The sequence below is a fragment of the Tenebrio molitor genome, chromosome X (genome assembly GCF_963966145.1).
Source record: "Tenebrio molitor chromosome X, icTenMoli1.1, whole genome shotgun sequence".
NCBI lineage: Eukaryota > Metazoa > Arthropoda > Insecta > Coleoptera > Tenebrionidae > Tenebrio > Tenebrio molitor.
The window spans coordinates 5,168,883-5,188,652 of record NC_091055.1 but is presented as its reverse complement, the minus strand read 5'-3'; the positions used below and the strand labels follow the sequence as shown (position 1 = coordinate 5,188,652).

At 37.8% G+C, this 19,770-nt stretch overlaps 1 protein-coding gene across 3 annotated transcripts in view; it reads right to left on the bottom strand.

Moving 5' to 3' along the window:
- Positions 1–4,158: 4,158 nt before the first annotated feature.
- Positions 4,159–19,770, bottom strand: part of LOC138139915 (zinc finger protein basonuclin-2-like) — a 130,344-nt gene continuing 114,732 nt past the window's right edge. For 2 of the 3 annotated variants that reach the window (XM_069060501.1, XM_069060502.1), the window contains exons 4-5: positions 11,261–11,496; positions 4,159–8,158 (exon numbers count right to left, since the gene is read on the bottom strand). In XM_069060501.1, the coding sequence (XP_068916602.1) occupies positions 5,012–8,158; positions 11,261–11,496 (3,383 nt within the window). In that variant the 3' untranslated portion in view covers positions 4,159–5,011. Of the gene's footprint in view, positions 8,159–10,957; positions 11,175–11,260; positions 11,497–19,770 lie in introns of those variants that run through there. The other variant, XM_069060503.1, reaches the window with a different exon arrangement.

Genomic DNA, 19,770 nt, shown 5'->3' with positions numbered 1-19,770 from the left:
AACAGACTGATAGCGACTAATTATACCCTTTCCGAGCCGGTCTAATCTCGACCAACTCCTAGGCAATCAACAATTTGCCCTGCAAGAAGATGATGGCCCTGCACGCGTTCGACACACCGATCTGGGTCATTTATTAAATTCCACCAAACGTTACACCAAATTTTTCACAGCCGGTGACATAACTCACCTTAAACACGACATGCAATTCAAAAATCACTAATCGCCGACTGGTGAAATTAATTACCTGTGACGATTCATTTACTTTTAGCAAACACTTAAACGTGTACTTGGCGCTCGTGTGTCAAAACTCTTATCAATCTGACAGGATCTGTCATAACGAAGGGTCGTAACAAGCTCGGTCGCTTATTTAATTAACAATAACGTCGAAATTTTGCGGTCGGGTAATTTCATGCACGGTTATAATAAAGCCCATATATCACGCTGGCAATTGTTGACAAGTTCAAACGACGATGTTATCGTTATTATTTATCACGCTTTGGGTAATTATTTTTGTCCGGGTGAAATAAATTGCGACAAGCATGTCTTTGAGCCGCTGGCTAAACGTTTTATCGTGTTGATCACGTTTTGAACAAGGGGAGTCCAGCCGACATACAGGGGTGGCTTCAGAAAAAAAACGCCAATTTCTTATACTGAATTCATCCGTTCTGAGCAAAAAGAGCGACATGAACGAGAGCGCTGATAAATGAATCGGTGGAGCGTTAAAATCACTCATTATTAATCAATTATTTTAGCGTATAGGTGACTATTATGCATAATTACGGCATTCCATTGATATGGATAATAAATAGATTCGTCGGTGATGCAACGTCGGTAATCGCTGAGGTATAGCTCGTTAGTTATAAACGTGGGGGTAAGTAGTAAAGCGTTTTGAACACAAATTACTAATTGGAAACGGCGTCTCTCATTCAATACAATATAAACAATCTGATGCTATTCATTTGTATCGGTTAAATTTATCCTCAAAGTAGGCGTTGAAGAGTCGATTGTGAACGCACCACAATTACAGATCACGGATCAGCTGTTTAAATCCAACCTTACTTTTTGCGTTGTTGGTGTTTTTACACTGCAAACTGACGAGTGGTGCGTTCACTCATTCAAAAAATACATACTTGAAGACAACTGATAACTGCCAGATCTAAATGTTTTTAACACAATTTAGAATATATTTTGGTGACAATAATTAAAAAAAAAAAGATGGTGTGCAATATTTGTATCCAAACAATCGGGAAGTCACATTACCACTGCTGATTTGCCAATGGGACCTGTTCCGTTTTGTTGGTTGCATAGTTACTACAATTTACAAAAAAATATTTGTTATTTTGTACAGATTTGTTTATTTTGTTTTGTACCAGCTATAATAATTTTTATATTGTTATTCGAAAAATTCTTACATTGTTTACTTATCTCAAATAGCTTGTACGACTTGGATGTCAGACCAGCCGCTGCTGGTACAAATAAAATATGGCAGTAAAATATTTAAAGAGCATCCATCGCAGGAAATATCCTCATTAGAAAGGTGTCCTTAATGTAAGATTGTATTGTATTAGGGTGATTTTTCGTGTGGTCTCCCTTTGTAAAACAAACAAACTATACATTTGTGTTAATTGAGGATGTATGATTTATCGATTTAATTTATTCTGCGGGATGATTAGGGTCGTGTTATGGTGCTTGAGCGAAAAATTGTGTATATTTTCGATTGGAGTGTATCGTGAGTCGTGGTTTAAAGGGCGTTATCTTGAATCGGACAAATGGTAACATGCACAAATCGCGTGGGGTTTAGTCCAAGAGACTTCCGGAGCAGCTGCTCCCATTAATGGTCATCATTAACACGGTCGCTATTTCCAATATTACCTCCGACGTAATTAATTGACCGTCCACCACGTCGCTTTGTTGGAAAAGGCAAAAATGAACGTAAAATTCTCACGATTACGACTGATCATCGATGATTACGGACGAGGATTGGAAGGTATTAGTCCGGATAAAAATGATGTGATTCATACAATTAGTGAAATGAGTTTCTAGGATCATGCATATTAAATTAAATGACTAATTGAACCTTACTCGCGGTTTTATCACGACAATGCAGTAGTGAGCCGATGATCACGGACAATTCGATCATGCTCAATTGCAGGTGTTTGGTTGGCGGTAAAAATGTTGAGAAAAGGTTGCGAGTCTTCTGATGGAAGAGTTGAGGTATTCGTTGTGTCAATCAGGAATTAAATCGAGGCTAGTGGTCGCGGCAAAGAGGTGGTTACTAACGGAAGAACAGGAATGTGTAAAGAAAGAAAGAAAAAGGAGGAGTAATAATGGCAATATGATCGCAGAAATAAACCTTGATGCATATGAAAGTGCACATGCCTTAGGTAAATTGGATAGTAAGTGGAGAAAATGTTTCACTCACGAGCATAATATTAGGAGATGTTTCAAATGTGCGAGCAAGGTACGGTCACTTACCGCAGGCAGTAACAGCGATAACGTAATGAATACACATTACAAAAATCAATCAGACAAAGCACATAAATCTCCTTAACGATAAAAGCTGTCACAACTGGAGAATTTCGAAATCGGTTGGGACCACAGAAAGAAAGGAAGAAAGGAGTTGGAGAGTTGGAGGTTCGAGCGAAAAATAAAATTCCCGCGTGTCGGACCAGAATCACACGTAGGTCGATATTGCCTATCAATCGGGTCCGACAATCTAGTAAACTAAAAGTCTCGATCCGGAGATAGGGGTAATTGGAGCGATTATCCGAAATTTGAATGTACCCTCTATGTATCAATCCATAATTTAGTTTGCAAATTTTGTGGTACCTGGCAATTTGATTTAAAACTAAGAAATTTTAGACGTCCATTCAACAAAATGCAAATGATGTCTTGTAAAATTGCGAACAATTTGCAAATTTTACGCATGCAGTCTCGAACATTAATTATATTTCAGATTCTGCAAATGATCTATTATTATTCTAAATAACGGTGGTGATTTTTACAGTCTGAGACGGTTTCGCCGAGGTTCCCATACCACACTCGACTTGGCCCTTGCAACGTCGAATTAAGCCGGTTCGACCGTTTAATGCCGTTTGCCACCAATTAATCGCGAAAAAATCGCCGACTCTGGTGCATGCAAATCGGGCGAGCCGCGTGGCTATTATCGTCGTAACGTTGTGATTTTTTTGCGCGGCGCAATTAGCTCCCCGAACACGACACATTATGCGAATTTAACACATTATCCTAAACATAGTAATTGCTAAATAATGATAGAAATGATCCACAATGAAAATTGCAATAGAACTGTAAACATTTGTGATTAATTCACGATTAATTTTAAAAACCAGCTTCAAAATTACATATAATTTAACAAATTCTTAATTGCTATATTCCAAGAAAGATCTGTAGACCCATGTCAAACCCAAAGCCGCTGGTCATACCGTGTTATTAGCGTGTCACACGCTGTATGGCTTTAAGAATATTCTTCTCATCTTATAATAAAAAACCTACACCGAATCACCTACTAATCACGCATGCACTGCTGAATTTACATCAGTAAAAAAATTCAAACCAAAATCGAAAATACTAGACGTATGAATTATTCATGCTCGCTGAAAATTTTATTCCACCAATAAAATCATTATTGAAAAAAATATATAATTTTCAGCTATTATAGAAATTTATTACCCATTATAACAACAATGATAATGTATACTGTGTTCTCCACAAGAACTACATGTTTCTGTACTGGTTCGTTAGTTACCGTAACGCTCGGCAGATGGCGCCTCGTGTTCACAACCCAAGCTACTAGATTTTTTGTTTGACAAGATAATTTCGTACGTTGCGTGCACGAGAGATCTCACATTATACAAAATTTTTGCGAAATTTGGACAGTTTGAGTGTGTCAAATGTTTTTTCCCTTTGACAAATATGTAATTGCATCCTGTCACCTAATGAGGCTCCCTGACACGGGTATTTACATGGTTGGGGAGCGATAAAACGTCGCCTTTGATGTTTGTGCCGTAATAATTGTTTGCTTGGGCGTAGAATTTTATAATAATTTATTAGCAAGAGTGTCTGTCTACTTACCGTGTTTGGTTATTTACTTAGTGTTATTATTTTTCTGATGATGGGGTGGTTAAAGTAAAGAGAGGGTACGACAGCTATAAGTTTAATGAAGCCCACAGGCGATACATAATGGTTACTGTACACTGGAGTGTGAATATGCAATAACAAATAACATTTACAGAGGTGTGCTGTTTAAGATATTACAAATATAACATTAATTTGGGTTTTAACGGATCACGCTTCAATGAAAAATCGCTGCGATGGAAATTTTTTGGAATAATGCCGATAGAGAATTTTGGGAATTTTTCATTGAAGGTGTAAAAAAAGAATTTAATGCCGACACAGGTTTTCGTATACATTTATGATAATTCTAGGGCAAATTTTCACTATTTAAATGATAGTAAATATATACATCTATACATATAGGCAAGATAGCATATTTACAAAGTTATTGCACATTTAAATATACACGTTTGATTTTGAAGTTGTCATTGGTAGAGTGAATATTCATTTGCATGCATCAACAGTGAGTCAAGTATAGTCGACTGTCCAAACAAGGAAGCTTTAAGTACATATTTAGCGAATGAATTTGTAATTATCAAGGAAAAAATTTGGACAACGACCACACTTGTGTAGTATTATAAAAATGAGCAATTGAAATATTCACATTGATAGCGTTGTCTATTATAACAAGTTACGGGAGATCACCTAAATCTACAAATATTTTATATACAATGAGTATTTATCAAGACTGGCTGATTTAGGAAGTTGAAAATCATAAAGTAAAAATAAAAAATAAATTATAAAAGCTGGCTCTTAATAATAAAACTAATTATTCTAATAATCACATGTATGAAACCACCTAAAATTTGATAAGTACTTCATCAGTTGATCACCACCACAATGGTACCGTCCTCAAGTCCAAAAAATTACTTAATGGTCACGAACTCTCCGAACTCTTCCTCGACGAATTCACGTGGAGAGACTCGTTCTCCGAATGTATGTTCCTCCTCGTCCTGGACATGAATACTTTATTACACCCCATTACCGTGCATTTAAACATTTCAGACAGATGATTATTTTCGCAATGTTCTTTTAACTGCGAGGAAGTGGGAAAGGGAGTTCTGCACAGCCGACAAGGAAGATTTCCATCTTTATCAGGAGTGGGTTGGTCCTCGTCCACACAGTGTGTGTACTTCAAAGAAACGGGCGACGAATTTGTCGGAGGTGGCGAACCAGAAACTGGCGAATTTGATCGTGACGACCTTTCTTTGTGCGTCATCGCTGAGGATCCGTTGAACTGGGTGAAATGATTGAAATTTCCTAGAGGAAACGGAATGCCGCCCAAAGGGGGCAACAATAGAGGTGGATGCGGTATTCTATCGCCGTTGAGCATCAACTGATCCAAGTTTGGTGGGGGTAGGTGGTGGTTTTTCAGTGCTTCTTCAGCGTAAAGCCTGGTCAGGAAATCTCCGTGCAACGCGAATGGAGACTTCTCTAAGAACAAACTAGCTGCCGACTTATCCGAAGAGGTAGATAATAATTTCCTATGTAAATTTAAATTTGCACTATGTCTATCCCTACTCCTTTTCGACGGAAATGCCGCATTGCACCCGTCGACGTTGCATTTATGCATCAACTTCAAATGTACGTTCTGATAGTGGGTTTTCACGCCGAAATGATTTTGAAAAATTTTACCACAAGCTGTACACTTCCTAGGATTATCTTTATCGATAGGAACGTCCATTCCACTAATAAACTGGCCGTTATCGAAATGTCCAAAAAACTGATTTTGGCTGTTTTCGTCGGGCGACTCTCCACCGTTACTGCTTCCGGCCGATGACGCTTGAGATCTCGCTGGACTCGGAGGGCCACCTCCCATCATGAAGGCGATCGGAGGAAATTGAGGAGCTTGCCCTCCCAAACCCAGATGCAACCCCTTCGCCATCAAATCTCCAAAATGGCCGTGAGAAAGACTCTCCAAATGCCTCAACGCGTTCGACGAGTCGAAAGATTCGTCGCTCTTGTTGCTCTCGACCGAACTCGCCGGTCTTTCGTCGTTCTCTTCGACGGGTTCCGCCTCGTGGGATGGTTTTTCTTTTTTTAATTTGTCGATCATGAACAACGGAGCTAGACTTTTCTTGATTTCCGGACTGACAACTTTTTCGGGTTCGTTGGCGTTCACGTCGGGGCATCTTTTTTCTAAATTTAACGGAGAATCACACTTTAACTCGTTTTTCTCTTCTTCTTTCTTCATTTCCAAATTCCTCCGCTTCTCTTTTTCCTCGAGTGCATAACTGTGCTTTTCGTTGATCGCATCGGAAAACACGTCGTTCGACGAATCGCAATCGCTGACGGCATCTTCCATCAAAACAGGTACGGCGCATCTTGTAGGGTTCTGACTTTTACGTTTTCTTTTGTTTGTTTGTACATTCAGTTCGTCCTTGAGACTGTGAGTGTCGACGATACTCAAAGAGTCTTCGTTACTATCTAAATTACTAGTCATATCTTCCTCTACGTCTGAAACTGACATTTTTGGCCTTTTCGAAGGCATACTGAAGTCTTCCGGTTGATCCGAAGAAATACCATTCGTGACTTCATTTTTCTCGGGTTCTTCCTCTTCGTCACCACCCACGACCACGATGCCGTCATCATCTTCATCTTCTTCTTCTTCAGACTGTTGATGTGTACCGGCAAGTGACAAAGCACTGTAATCTTTAATCGAAGACGCTTTCTTTTCTTCTAATCGTTGCATGCTCAGATCTAACGTTTGTTTGAAGTCCATGGAACTGAGGGCAGTGTGATGTCTGATATCTGGCGGCGGTGTAAGAAGAGGAAATGGTCCGAACGGATTGAGCGGATTGAGAGCCGCCGCCGCTGCCGGCAACGACAAACCGGTTTGTGGAGGTATCAAAAGTGGATGTGCTTGGGCGCTTCTGCCGTCATGAGGAGATATTTTTCTGCGTAGATGAGGAGAATGCAGTTTCGGATTGGGATTAGCACTGTGACGATTTCTCGACCTTCTTGAACTGAACATCATATTACAACCTTCGACCGTACATTTGTGCATTTCACGTAAGTGTACTGCCGAGAAATGTATTTTAAGAGCACCTTTGTCGCAAAATGTCTTTAAACATACGTTACATTGCACTCTCTTCTTCCCCGTGGCGGGGTTGATAAATTGCGTTCCTAGATTTAGGGGTAGACCAGGCGAGCCCCATTGTCTTTTGGTGGGAGTGGTCGGTTTTCTCCCCGGGATTGCTCGTGGTTGTCGTGGGGCCTTGAGAATATCTCTATCACGACTTAGGTTAAGTGCACTATGAGAGTTTTCGTCCACGTCATCGTCTTCTTCACTATTGTTATTGCCACTTAAAACTTCTGCACTAGATGGAGATTTGCATCGCGTCGACATTCTCGTAGGCATCAGTCCAGGAAACGACGATGCGACAAGACTAGCTGCTGCTAGTGAATTTACTGAAACGGCAGCAGCCATGGCGGCTGCCGAGTGGCTTAGCGAAGGGGGTCGTGGAGGCGGCGGTGGTAAGCACGAAGACAGTGAGGTCGCCATCGTGAGGTTGAGTCCGACAGACTCGCTCTCGAGCGTTCTTCTTCGGTTGAGATCTGGGCTAACGCGGTTCGGAAAATTTGTGAGGCCACTGCCGAGTTTGCGAAAATCGAAAGGTTGCATGTTTTGAAGTCTGTTGAGAGGTGACGTGTTCAGCGGACTAGTACTGACGCTTCTCGGGGGAGAATTGGTAGGGAGAGGTCCGTTAGAAGTGGGCATCTTCAGAAAATTGAGGTGGTGTTTTTGATGAGGAGACATTGTCGGTAAACGAGACGGGTGGAAAGCAGAATGTGGAACGGTTTGGTGTGACGGGCGATGGTTAGGTGACATCGCCCGACGAAGGTTTGGCGAAGGGCGGCGTTCTAGGCGCTCCAGTGTGGGATCCTGAAGGGCCTGCTGCGCCAGAAGCAATTGTTGCGTTATGGCTCGCGTCTCTCCAAACCTAAGAAACTGTTGGAGGACCAGAGGCTCCTCCTCAGGACTGCAGATGCTCCATCGGTCCAGAGTGCCGCCGTGTGACTCCTGGAACAACGACACGCATTAATCACGCCGCCACTGCATCTCCGACGAAACGCCAAAATGCCACCTGGGCACGTGCAAAACACAAATCATCACCAACAACCGATCATCACCCGTGTTGTGCGTCGACCGGTGGCATTTTTCTTTTTCCACACCAAGCAAATTACGTGGGTGTCAGTTCCGGGCGAGGGTTAGGCGAAAGTAAAATGTGCAAGTCGATTTGATTTGATTTGTTTTGGCTCGTGCGAATGCAGCAGATTGCAAGAGGAACAGACACGAAATGTATATTTTATGAAGGCGATGTATAAAAATATCGAGCTTCGATAGCATTCTTGTTTAGAAAGGAAGCCTGCAGAATGTCTCCCGCGCGTTTATAAATAAACGGGGTGATAGTCACCTGCCCCTCTCAAGTTCAATCTACTGCAAACAAACACGCGGTACCAACACAAGAGGACGCCACGATCCTTTCAGACCATAATCGAACTATTTATAAGCGGTGTTCATCGAAATGTTGATATGTTTTGTCCGTCGCTTAATACGTTCCCAGAAAATGTAGCGTATTAAGTGACATTTTACTCTGACACGATCGAAAGACAGATGCTTCAAAATCACACAAAATCTCGATACTGCATTAAAGTGACGTTTCAGTTTCCGTTGTGGTGTAAAATGTGTCAAAAGCAACTCGCCTACTGTCAAAAGCCACCAATTAAGATAACTGTGAGGGGAATTATGTACATAAATTTTTGGCTCCATTTGTAGAGCAAGCACCAGATTACGAATAATAACCGAAATGTTTCTTTTCGAAATCGTAACAGATGTTATTCTTACCGGTGTTAACAATACGAGATTTACCGTTTTTGTCGTTAATTAGACGAAACATCAAAATTGGTTACACATTTTAAAAACTCACCAATTAAACTCGTTCCCGAAATTTCCGTCGTCGTCCCAGTTGTTTAATTGGATAAAATTTGACTACCGTTCCTCTAATCGCCCGATTAAAATTAAAAAATTCCCCACGATTGACAATTATTAATATTTAAATCGCATTCATTGTTGATTTCTCGCCGACCGTGAGCGGAGTCGAGCCTTCTTGCGGACGAGCGACGGTCTCCGGAGGTTCAGATTTTTACTTCCACATCTTCTCACTAATTCACATCTTGCCCAAAATTTACTCAGTAATTTATGCGTGTAAAAACGAATTGCGTACCGAATCGACAGCGCCACACCCTTACGGAATAATATTTTTGTGACGAATTTCACGGCCGATTGCACCTTTTCGGGGGAGTCGCGGACACCTGCCGTGACGTCCAAAAAATTCCAATTTTCTGACGGAGGAACCGCCGATATTAATTCAATTAACCGATCGAACGGTCTCTCTTTGTTGTCAAGTTATGAATCAAAATAAGAGCCGAGGAATGCAAACTTGGCTTTATTTGCATTTTGAACTTGACACTAAATTCAACAAACACATAATGGCCGTTAATTTAGAACAATAAAGACAAAACAACAGAAGGAATCGTAGACAACTCCATTTCTCAATATTGTCCGTGATTCTGTCGATTGTTTACGTTTTTTGTTAAACAATCGTTAGTTCTAATCGCGGGTTCTAACGGCAATCACAGAGTGTGTTGTTACCATTTCTGGGAAAAATTGACGTGGGTGTGCTGCTGGAAAAGAGCGCGGGGAATAATTTTCTACTAATGATTGTCGGCAAGTGCCAGTGAGTGTTGGTTGTATTTCAGATTTGTAATAATACAAGTGTTTGGATAAATACGAGTGTATGAGCGGTTTGCGTTTGAAAAATGGATATGTGTATTATTTTTGTGGATAGAGCGAAGAGGTGCTAATGCATTGTCCGCAGTTGTCACACACCCTGTTTCCATGTGTGTAAAAAGAGTGAGATGTAATTGGAGGTGGGAATTAAATTTGTGAGTTGTCGCTAATTTTTGTGGTCGGTGGGGTTTTAATTAGAGAGTGCGTTGCCGAATTGGGACAAATCGTTGTTGGACAGTGTGCGTCTGGAGAGGTGAAGGCAAGGAGGCGTAAATAATTACGGTAGAGTGTGTTGAATTAGAAGAAGTTTGGAAATGAGGAGAGGATATAAACAGTTGTTTTAAAAATAGAAAAGTCAGTGTAACATTGATTATAGGCATCCAAATGGGCATTTAATCATAACCCAGTTATTAGTAAAGAAAATGTATTATTAAATGTGAGATCGGACATTAGAGCATGGAGGATATCAGGCAAAAAGAGGAGCGAAAATGGCCATTTTCAAAATTATAGCTAACTAAAAATTATTGCGTCTCGCAAAAATGATATGCAAAATGGTGTATAATTTGAGTGTCTGTGATTCCGAACGGTGCACGAATGTTGTGGTGAAATTTGAAATTTTAATAAGGCCCAAACGCATTCGTGCCAAGAAATCGGTTTACAATGCGTTTTGGGCCGGGGTTTAATCATCGGTTGATCGATAAAAAAATGTTTCGAGTCGAAATCGAATCGATGAGCGGCAATTAAAAGACGAGACAAGTCCGGTGAGCGTCGGCAGAAGCAAAGGTGTGCACGAAAGACAGTCGGGAAACAAGACAACGTCGGCAGAACCCAGAACCCAATTTGGTGTCATGATAAGCAAAAAAATCCAATTTTCGACGGCAACTTTTTTTTGTTAGAATATGACATTGGGTTATACAAGGGACGCTAATAAGCATTTGAGAACGTGTGTCAATCATCGTTTTTGTATCGATTCTGATCGTCAACTCGTTTTCAATACTGATGACTACAATTGGTTTACGAAGCACATACCGAAAAACTCACTATTATATCCCATTTCACACTGTCAGTGGACTTAATTGAGTCCAGATCAATTGACAATCGTCCGCCTTTATCGCCACAATTTTACCACGTCCGTTGGCCAAATTTCGACGACGCCTCCGTCCGTCGACGTCCACTCGTGACACTTTTGCACTCACTGTCATCGTGATCACTGTCACTGTCACACTCACTAGTGAGTCGGGGGTGCGCGAATCGGTCGGGTTTGGGGTCGGTTCAAAAGTGTGAAATGCCAAGCTTAGGTGATAATGAAAGTAATTAACGAGCATGAAATACCTGCAGTATATATCCTCTTGTGTAATCTTCGGCGGTCCAGCCAAATCCATGCAACACTTGGAGCACTTGCTCTTTGCGCAGCACTGAAAACACTCTATCCAGGAGTATTTTAAGGCGAATTGGGAGGGCTTGACATCCGTAAAGGACTAAACTAGCGATGTCAAACGCGGCGTAAACCTGCACTGGTTCGGGGGCACTGTTACTGAAGAGATGTCGCGTTCCCAACTTGTCCAGTGCTGTAACAAAAGTGGGGATAAGTTTGCGTGCGCAAACGGGGAGGAGCCGAGTCTTTGGGGGGGTGTCAAGGTGGACGCACGGTGTAGGTGACGATACCCCTTAAACGGGCATAGTGGGACATGTATTGCACCCCCCGTCATGTGCTGTCCTATCGCTCGGAACTGTGCATTCAAACACTATCTTACTTTAGCCATCTCGGGTAGCTATCCTCCTTTACGATACCAGAACATATATCAGAAACTTGTTAGCCGGTTTATTATGTGCTCCATCTTACTATGGATAAAATTATCCAGACCAAACTCGCCCAATTTATCCCGTCTTGACACGGCGCCACCTCCACCTCCACCCGGAGACACCTCTGGTTTCGTTTCACGTCGAACTTTCACCCGTATTTCATCCCCCAAAAATATTACCCACCCCTGTACATCTACCTACATTTCGACCGTCATTAATTGTTGCAACAACACGTTTTCGACGAATCGCGCTTTGGATGTCAATCGATATTATAAAAATCAAAAATATTTGATCTCGTACCTGCGACCACCCGGACTAAATATTCGCTAATAAAATTCTGCGCTTCGATTAAGCTCAAAACTGAACAATTCACTAGTTTTTGCACAAATTTATTTGCCAGATTCACATACCTAGTTATCGAACTAGCATTTAATAAACATTCAACGTGGGGTCAAACGAAACCATTTTACATGATCATGTAAAACCAACATTCTGATCCTGTCACTGGTTAATTTGATTTAACGATAATGTTGAAAATAATCCAATTCTAGACACACAGATTTTTTGTCCACCGATTTGAGTTCGAAATTATTTTTTAATAGACCATAATATTTTTGGAAAACTGTTCTCGGCCACACCATAATTTTAGATCGTATATCTAGGTACATAAATATATAGGACCTACTTCATTATTTACATAGGACAGTAGGTTACCTAGGTAACATTAAACGAAGTCGTATTTTTTTTTTTAACTAAAAATACAGGGTGTTTATTATCATTTAAACTTTTTTGGAAAATAAAATTTGATCGAGAATGTGTAAAAAATTGCAAAATCCATGTAGGTACATATTTTTGGCATCTTCACAGTCTTTTTATTTGCAAGAAGTTTGATTTTTAAAATTCGTTTCCACGAATATTTGAAATGTACATTTTCTTCAACACCCCAAAAAATATCTTTCAAATTTATAAATCACGTGCCTATGTTAAATGTTTTGGTCCTTTTCACTGTTCGTACTAAAAGAACACGTTATGAACAAAACAATCTAAATTTTTATTTACCTCTCAAATGAAAGCTTCGAGTAGGATCTCTTTGTTATAGTAATATAAAATAAAAGGCAATAATTTTGGAAATTGCGAAAAGTCTGGCAGTACCTACAGCGTTACAGTTATGGTATTTATATTTTTTATCTGTACATGTTTCAGTCAAGATGATAAAACTGCAGGTTTGGCATATTTAGTTAGTGTGGACTGTGATTTACATTTTACATATATACCTATACCAAAACGTGATTGTTAAATTGAAAATTATGCCATGACATACCATAACATTCTTGTTAGTATCTATCTGACGTAAAAATTTTGTATTTTTCCGCTGAATCAGAGTAGCAAGAAAAACATTGTTTAATTAAATATTAAACCAAAATATTATAAAGCGATATGATTTGCACTTTTTGGGTGTAAGTCGGAATTTAAACTTTTTTTTTTGGGTGATTATATATTTGTGGATGATTAAATGTAGATGACGTCCACAAATTTAAACACTCAGGAAAGACAATTATTATTTTTAAAAATAAAATTTAACACGATCACTAATAACCTCAGGTTGCGAACGTGTTCTAGTCTGAAGCTTTCTTTTGATGAAATATTTATTTTTTGATCGTTTTGACAGTTGTGAAGTTTTACTTATTATTATGCATTAACAAACGTCATGTTTTTCATATTTAAATGTCACACGGCAGATAGATAGATACATTTTTCATTATTCGATACAACAAAACCGTTCTACTTTAACTTCCGAAGAAGACCGCCTTGGGGCAGACGAAACGTCAGGTTTAATATTATCAATACGAGCACGTACAAACCCGGAAAACAACACACAATCTTCTTACACTTTAAAAAACGTTATTACAAGTGTGACATGGGAGTTATTGATTGATGGTGCCGAAATAAAAAATTAGTGGTGGGTAGGGGCAAGCGGGACAAATAGAGTTCACAGGTTATAGTTTTAAATTAACACTTCAGCTAGTTGTTTTGGTGAAAATTGAGTTGAGAAATTGGGTTTTTTTTGAACGGGAGGTATCAAAAGAATGTAGAAGCAAGTAATTAAATTTAGCATTTCTAATAATTTATTTACGTGAAAAACAATTACAAATTGTATCTACTACTACAATTAATCACTTTTGAAAAGTAATCAATTACAGGTAATCGATAAGCTAACAACACTTGTTCGATAATTATTTTCCTGGTTTAATTAACATTGTTAAACACAACATTGTTAATGTTTAATGCGATGGCCTTTAAACGAGTCGCCGAAATAATTTGTTCGTAAGTCACAGATCTGGTCGAAATTGTGATCAGAAAATATTAGTGGATAACGGAGCCAGTTGGGGAACAAATTGATTGTTTACATAAGGGTACACTCAACAATAGATGAGCCTAATTATTTTCGTTCCAGATTTCCGTAGAGGAAATATTTTCACTCTGTCACATTTAAAAAATGAAACGGGAAGATTAATTGGTGATTACGCATTGTACTTTTAATTGAGGATATAAAAACTGAGACAATTTTAGCGGTATTTTAAAGAATAATACATTTCATTATATGCTCGAGTTCACGCTTCAAGTGAACCTAGTTAATAAGTTTCACACTCGGCAGATGGCGCCACTTACACAATAACAGCCACTACTGCCTCTTTTTTACGAAATTAATCAGCACCATACCTCGAAAAACTCAAATTGTGCCGTCCTCGTCCAATCAGGAACGTAACGAGGTACAAAAGACAAACTTTTCACCCATCCGTTCTCACAACCGCGACAGCTAATTATAAGCACATATATTTTTCTGATTGTACCGCCTCACACCACCTATTCATTTTTTGCTTCATCCACCGCAACTCAAGCGGACTCATCTGACGCAAGTGACATGGATCAAAAATTTTCTGTTCCAGTCGTGGTCCCGGCCGTTACGTAATCCCGTGGCATCCGTTCGTTCGCTGAAAGTTGATAGTTTTCGCAACTTTCATCGATGAATTACGTCGTTCGCAAAATTACAATGTTAATGTTGTTGCTAAAGTATGTTTTCTAATCTGATAAGTGGCACTTGCTGCCTGATAAATATGCAGAGCAATTTCTTCATAAGGACCGAAGTAAATTGATCTTTATTTTTCGCCATTCTGTATTCGCGCCTCCAGCACTCGATAATTGATTATGTATACAGGGTGTGTCGTTTAACTGAAAAAGACGAGCTTGCAACCTGGAACTCCTTCAGTTGGTAACGCTGCCACTCGATATATTTAGTTCCTTATAAATTTGGGGAAAATTTACACCACATATTTGTTTCATTCATCTACTGTTCTACGTACTGTTGCTGTTTCTCTGTGTTCATCTGAAGAAAACATAATATAGTACCATATTTAGAAATATTTATATATATCTAGCAAAAAAACGCTGCTACTTCTAAAAAATATTCTTTTAAGCACCCCTAATGAAAACGGTAATTTTACGTACTCTCAAGCGGACGAAAAGTAATTCTTTTTCGGACGCACTTTTTCGGACGCTGACGTTGACCGCCATCTGTTGGAATGTGTAGTAAGTTACCCACGAAACTCACAAAACCGATAATTGTCCTGTCACCATAAATTATGTAAATAAGTACATAATTGTATTGCAAATAAGTATGTAATAAATTTCTAGTTTTGTTGGCAAGCTGATAACAAATACTATAAAAAAATTATATAAATAAATGTATCTATTTGAAAAAGATACAAAATAAATTTGTAATTTTTCCAATGATGTCTTTTGCTTTGTAGTTCGTGTGGTTGCCTAAAAAATTTAATGTGCACCTCTTCCAAAAAGTGCCTTTTGTCTTTGCCTGTTTTCAAGCCTCGGCTGCGCCTCGGCCAGAAAACTCAGACTCGGACGAAAAAGATGCACTTTTTGGCCTTGATACACAAATAATTATTAAAGGTCGAACTGAATAACTCATTTAAACTTATTAAAGAAACAATACTTTTTTAAATATTTGTTTTACCTATATTTTTTTACACTAGATATTACATATATATTTCAAGTTATTTAAAAGATCAATAATTTAAACAATATATTAAAAGCAAGTAAAGTATAGTCGTCCAAGAACTCTAACGTTATATTACAGTCCCTATCGTTAAAAGGTTAAAAAGCTTAACAAAGAAGTCGGCATGGACGTAAACAAACAGAACTTTAAGGGTCGGTTTTATGGTTTGAGATATTTCGCAGGACGGGAGTTGCATAGTAATTTATTTTTAATGTCTAACTTTGCTTCAAATTTTGTTTTTTCGTAACTATCTATTTCGTTAAGTTCCTAATCATTAATAATAATTACGTATAGGTTTATAAATAAAGCAGATGCTCGCAGTTTTGAACTACGATAAAAATTTTGTAAACCACCTCTGCATTTAAAAACCGAGCAAAGGGTACCAGGTATTCCAGTATGTCCAGATAAGTCCAGATAAGTGGTGTTCTGAGTGGGAGGAGTCAGATAATAAATCTTCCTATTGTTGAAGTTAAAATATGCAATATAACGTAAGAATTCTTGGATAACTATACTAATGTATATGTTAGATAAAGAAATTTCACTGCCACTGCCTAAAGAGTTGGATTTTATAAATGCCTATATTAAAAAGGAACAAACCATTTCTTCAATTGATTGTGTATTAAAATCGCAATCATGGAGATTCAGTTTAAGAGGAAAACAATGTATAAAATTATTAAGTAATCAAAATTAATTAATTAAAATCTTTGAAGATTAACAAAATATGTGGGTGTTCATTTTTTGGTGGTTCAAGACTAAATAGATCAATGATAATTTCTAACACATTTTTAAAAAATTTGAACTTAACAGTAAGATTAACAGTAAGATTATATAGCGCCCATAGATCTTTTAGTTCTCTGTTCTACAGTCAAAGAATTTATGGGGGCCATATAACCTTATTCGACGAAAAATAGTATAGGTAGATGATATGTATCTATATAATCATCATCTATATTCTATATAAAAATATTCATATCTACCTCTGTAATGTATGAATTTACATGGATGTAATTGTAAAGTGTGATATTAAAAAGAAGTTGATAACTAAGTAAAAACAAAAAAAATAAAATAAATATGTACAGTTAGACTAGACAAGCTTTGAGTTTTCCTTGTAGGTATACATATTTGAAAAAAATATATAATAAGACTATGCTTATAAAAACGTTTTGGGAATTGGATGATACCTATTGGTATACACCTAGATAATTAAATCGGAAAAAATACCCTGTTTGCTTTACTAGTGTTGATCTATATAAATAAATAAGTAGTTTAGCAGTTTGTTATTGATCCCAGTTAGAATGATTTTGAAAAATAAATATGTTGTACCTAACTGGTTTTTCCGGTCGAAAGATTCGTCTACAATTTGAATGAAAAAATTGGGTGAATTGTTCCATTTTTGGTCGAAGAATGCGCCGTGGAATTTATACTGCAACATTGTGATCAGTCCTGCGTAATGTATTCCTATCTAACGTGTGAAGGTAGGTTAGTAATAGCTTCACACTTTATGTGGTAGATAATGTATTCAAATCTGACTGGTAAAGCGTTACAGTAATAACTAAATTAGTAGCAAATATTTGTTATTTAAGCGCATTTTTCGTAGCTTATTATAATCTAAATGACTCAATTTAATTCGAGCTTTGCTTCCTGTTGAATCGTGAAGCGCCCAATAAATTTACAATTTGGTGATCTTCAATGACACGACTTTTAAATCGTACCTGTGTATTAGCATATTAATATAATAGCAACCTGTCGGCTGCGCCACAGGTGTTTGCTTAGTTAATAAATAATTCTAATTTGTTTTCGTATTAATTATTAATAAACTAAGAATTAGCTTCTAATAAGTGTTCGATTCGTTGCTTGGCTTTTTTATTTATCATTTCAATTGAAGAACGAAGTGTCGTCTTTGTACCGATGGAAAATTTATTAACCATGCTAACCCAATTAAAGGAAATTTGTCTTCTCGGAAATAAAAACAAAATGGGATTGAACGAGCATGGGTCGTATTTTATTTAGAATATAACCATGCGTCATGGGTGGGCCAACCGACAAAGCAACTTAAATGCATTAGGATACAATTGCTTAGCAGGATACCAGTAAAGCAATGGTATTCTTATTTCAACTTTACATTATTGACAAATAATAGGCCTGTTACACTTGTTTTAAATAATAACTAGCTGTTTAATCAGTCGTGTAATTGTAATCCTTTTTCCGAAAGAACTTTGCCAAAGTTAATTCTATTCAGGTAGTCCCAAAACAAATACGGATTGACAGCTGCCAAAACTGATTTGTTACCGACAGCACCGCCACAATACCAATTCCATCTAATAATTTGTCTCTTAATATTATCACACAATTATTATTACTGTGAGATAGCCTCTATTTATTTTGGTCCTGAAAGTATTTCATTCGGGATAGACTATAAAAGATAAGAGAAGCAATTAATTTAATCAAATTGTCAGATACATCAATTAAATTATTTAAGAGATAAATGAAATTAAATGACTCATAATAACTCCAATAGTCTTCGGATATGCGGATTGCATTCGTTTTATCCTCCACCTCGCTTCATGTAAATTTCAATTTCATCACAGACCAGACTGAAAAATTAATGACTTCAACTTCATAAAAAATTATCCAAAAGAAAAAGATGGAAGGCGTCATAAAATTGTTTATTAGACCGCTGTGAATGTGTCTATATACAACTTTAATTATTTTAAAGGAGGCGGCTATAAAGCAGGAACAAACTAACTTTGTCTTTTTATATTATTAGTTATATTTTTATTGTCCTTGGTGATATAAATAAAAAATCTAAAGTCGTAACTTCTCGCAGCATAAGAAATTGATCTAAATCTTAGAAAAATTTGCAGGAGGTATTAAAAATATTCATTTAACTTTCTCCTCAGAGTTGGCGTTGAAGAGTCGATTGTGAACGCCCCACTCGCCAGTCTGCAGAATGAAAACACAAATAACGCAAAAAGTGAGGTTAGATTTAAACAGCTGATCCGTGGTGGGTTCACAACCAGATCTTCAATGCCAACTTTGAGGAGAAATGTAAATCAACATCCGATATTATCTCTGTTGACTTGGCAAAGTCAAAATATTTCGCTACGTAAAATTTGTAAAACTAATGAGATGCATTTGTTGTAGTCGGAAACGTTAAATGTAGTATCATGATTTAGTAATGATAACGTAATTAGAGGGCAACGGGTGTTTGTAATTCGTCAAAATTATATCTAGAAGTTCTGGTAGATACCTGAGAAAATGAAACTAAGATTTTCTGCTTCTTTAAGTAAAAACTTGAAATAGGTACATCAACTTATGTAGGTATAACAAAAATATTTACTTTTGTTGACACGATTGTTCACAGAACTTAGTATAGATGAATACAGTATAATTTAGTTTATCAATTTTTTTTTTTAATTTTGATAGGCGAGTAACTTTACCCTTGTTGATTCGTGAATACCAACAATACGAAAACTTACGTAATTGTGTAGGCGTGACCCATTAAACAGAAACACACAAAGAAATTATTCCTCGATTAAAAACTGAAGCAAAATGTATCGCAATTTTTTTCCCAATTACCTAAATCAGATATGACAAATGGTGTCTCATCGATGTTTGAAAAAAGTCGGGCTGGTCGAGAACCAACTAGTACAAGAACTAGGTTTTAGTTCTGCTTGATCGGTGTTGTCTACAAAAACTCTAACACCTTTGTCATGACATTTTTAATGCCCCAATTACACAGTCAAAAATCGATAAAATTTTATAAAATTCTGGGAGTGATTGCGGTGACAGGGCAGATTTGTTGTGCGGCATTAGTAAATTGTTGGGGTGTCTGAAAGGTCATCGAGTGTCCTTCCTTAGTCATAGCCTGGTAGTTCAGAGGGGCTTTACCGATGGAACGCTCGGTTGTAATGGTTATCGCCGGGATAATAAATTATTTGTGTGCCGTAGAAGAAAATGCGATTTT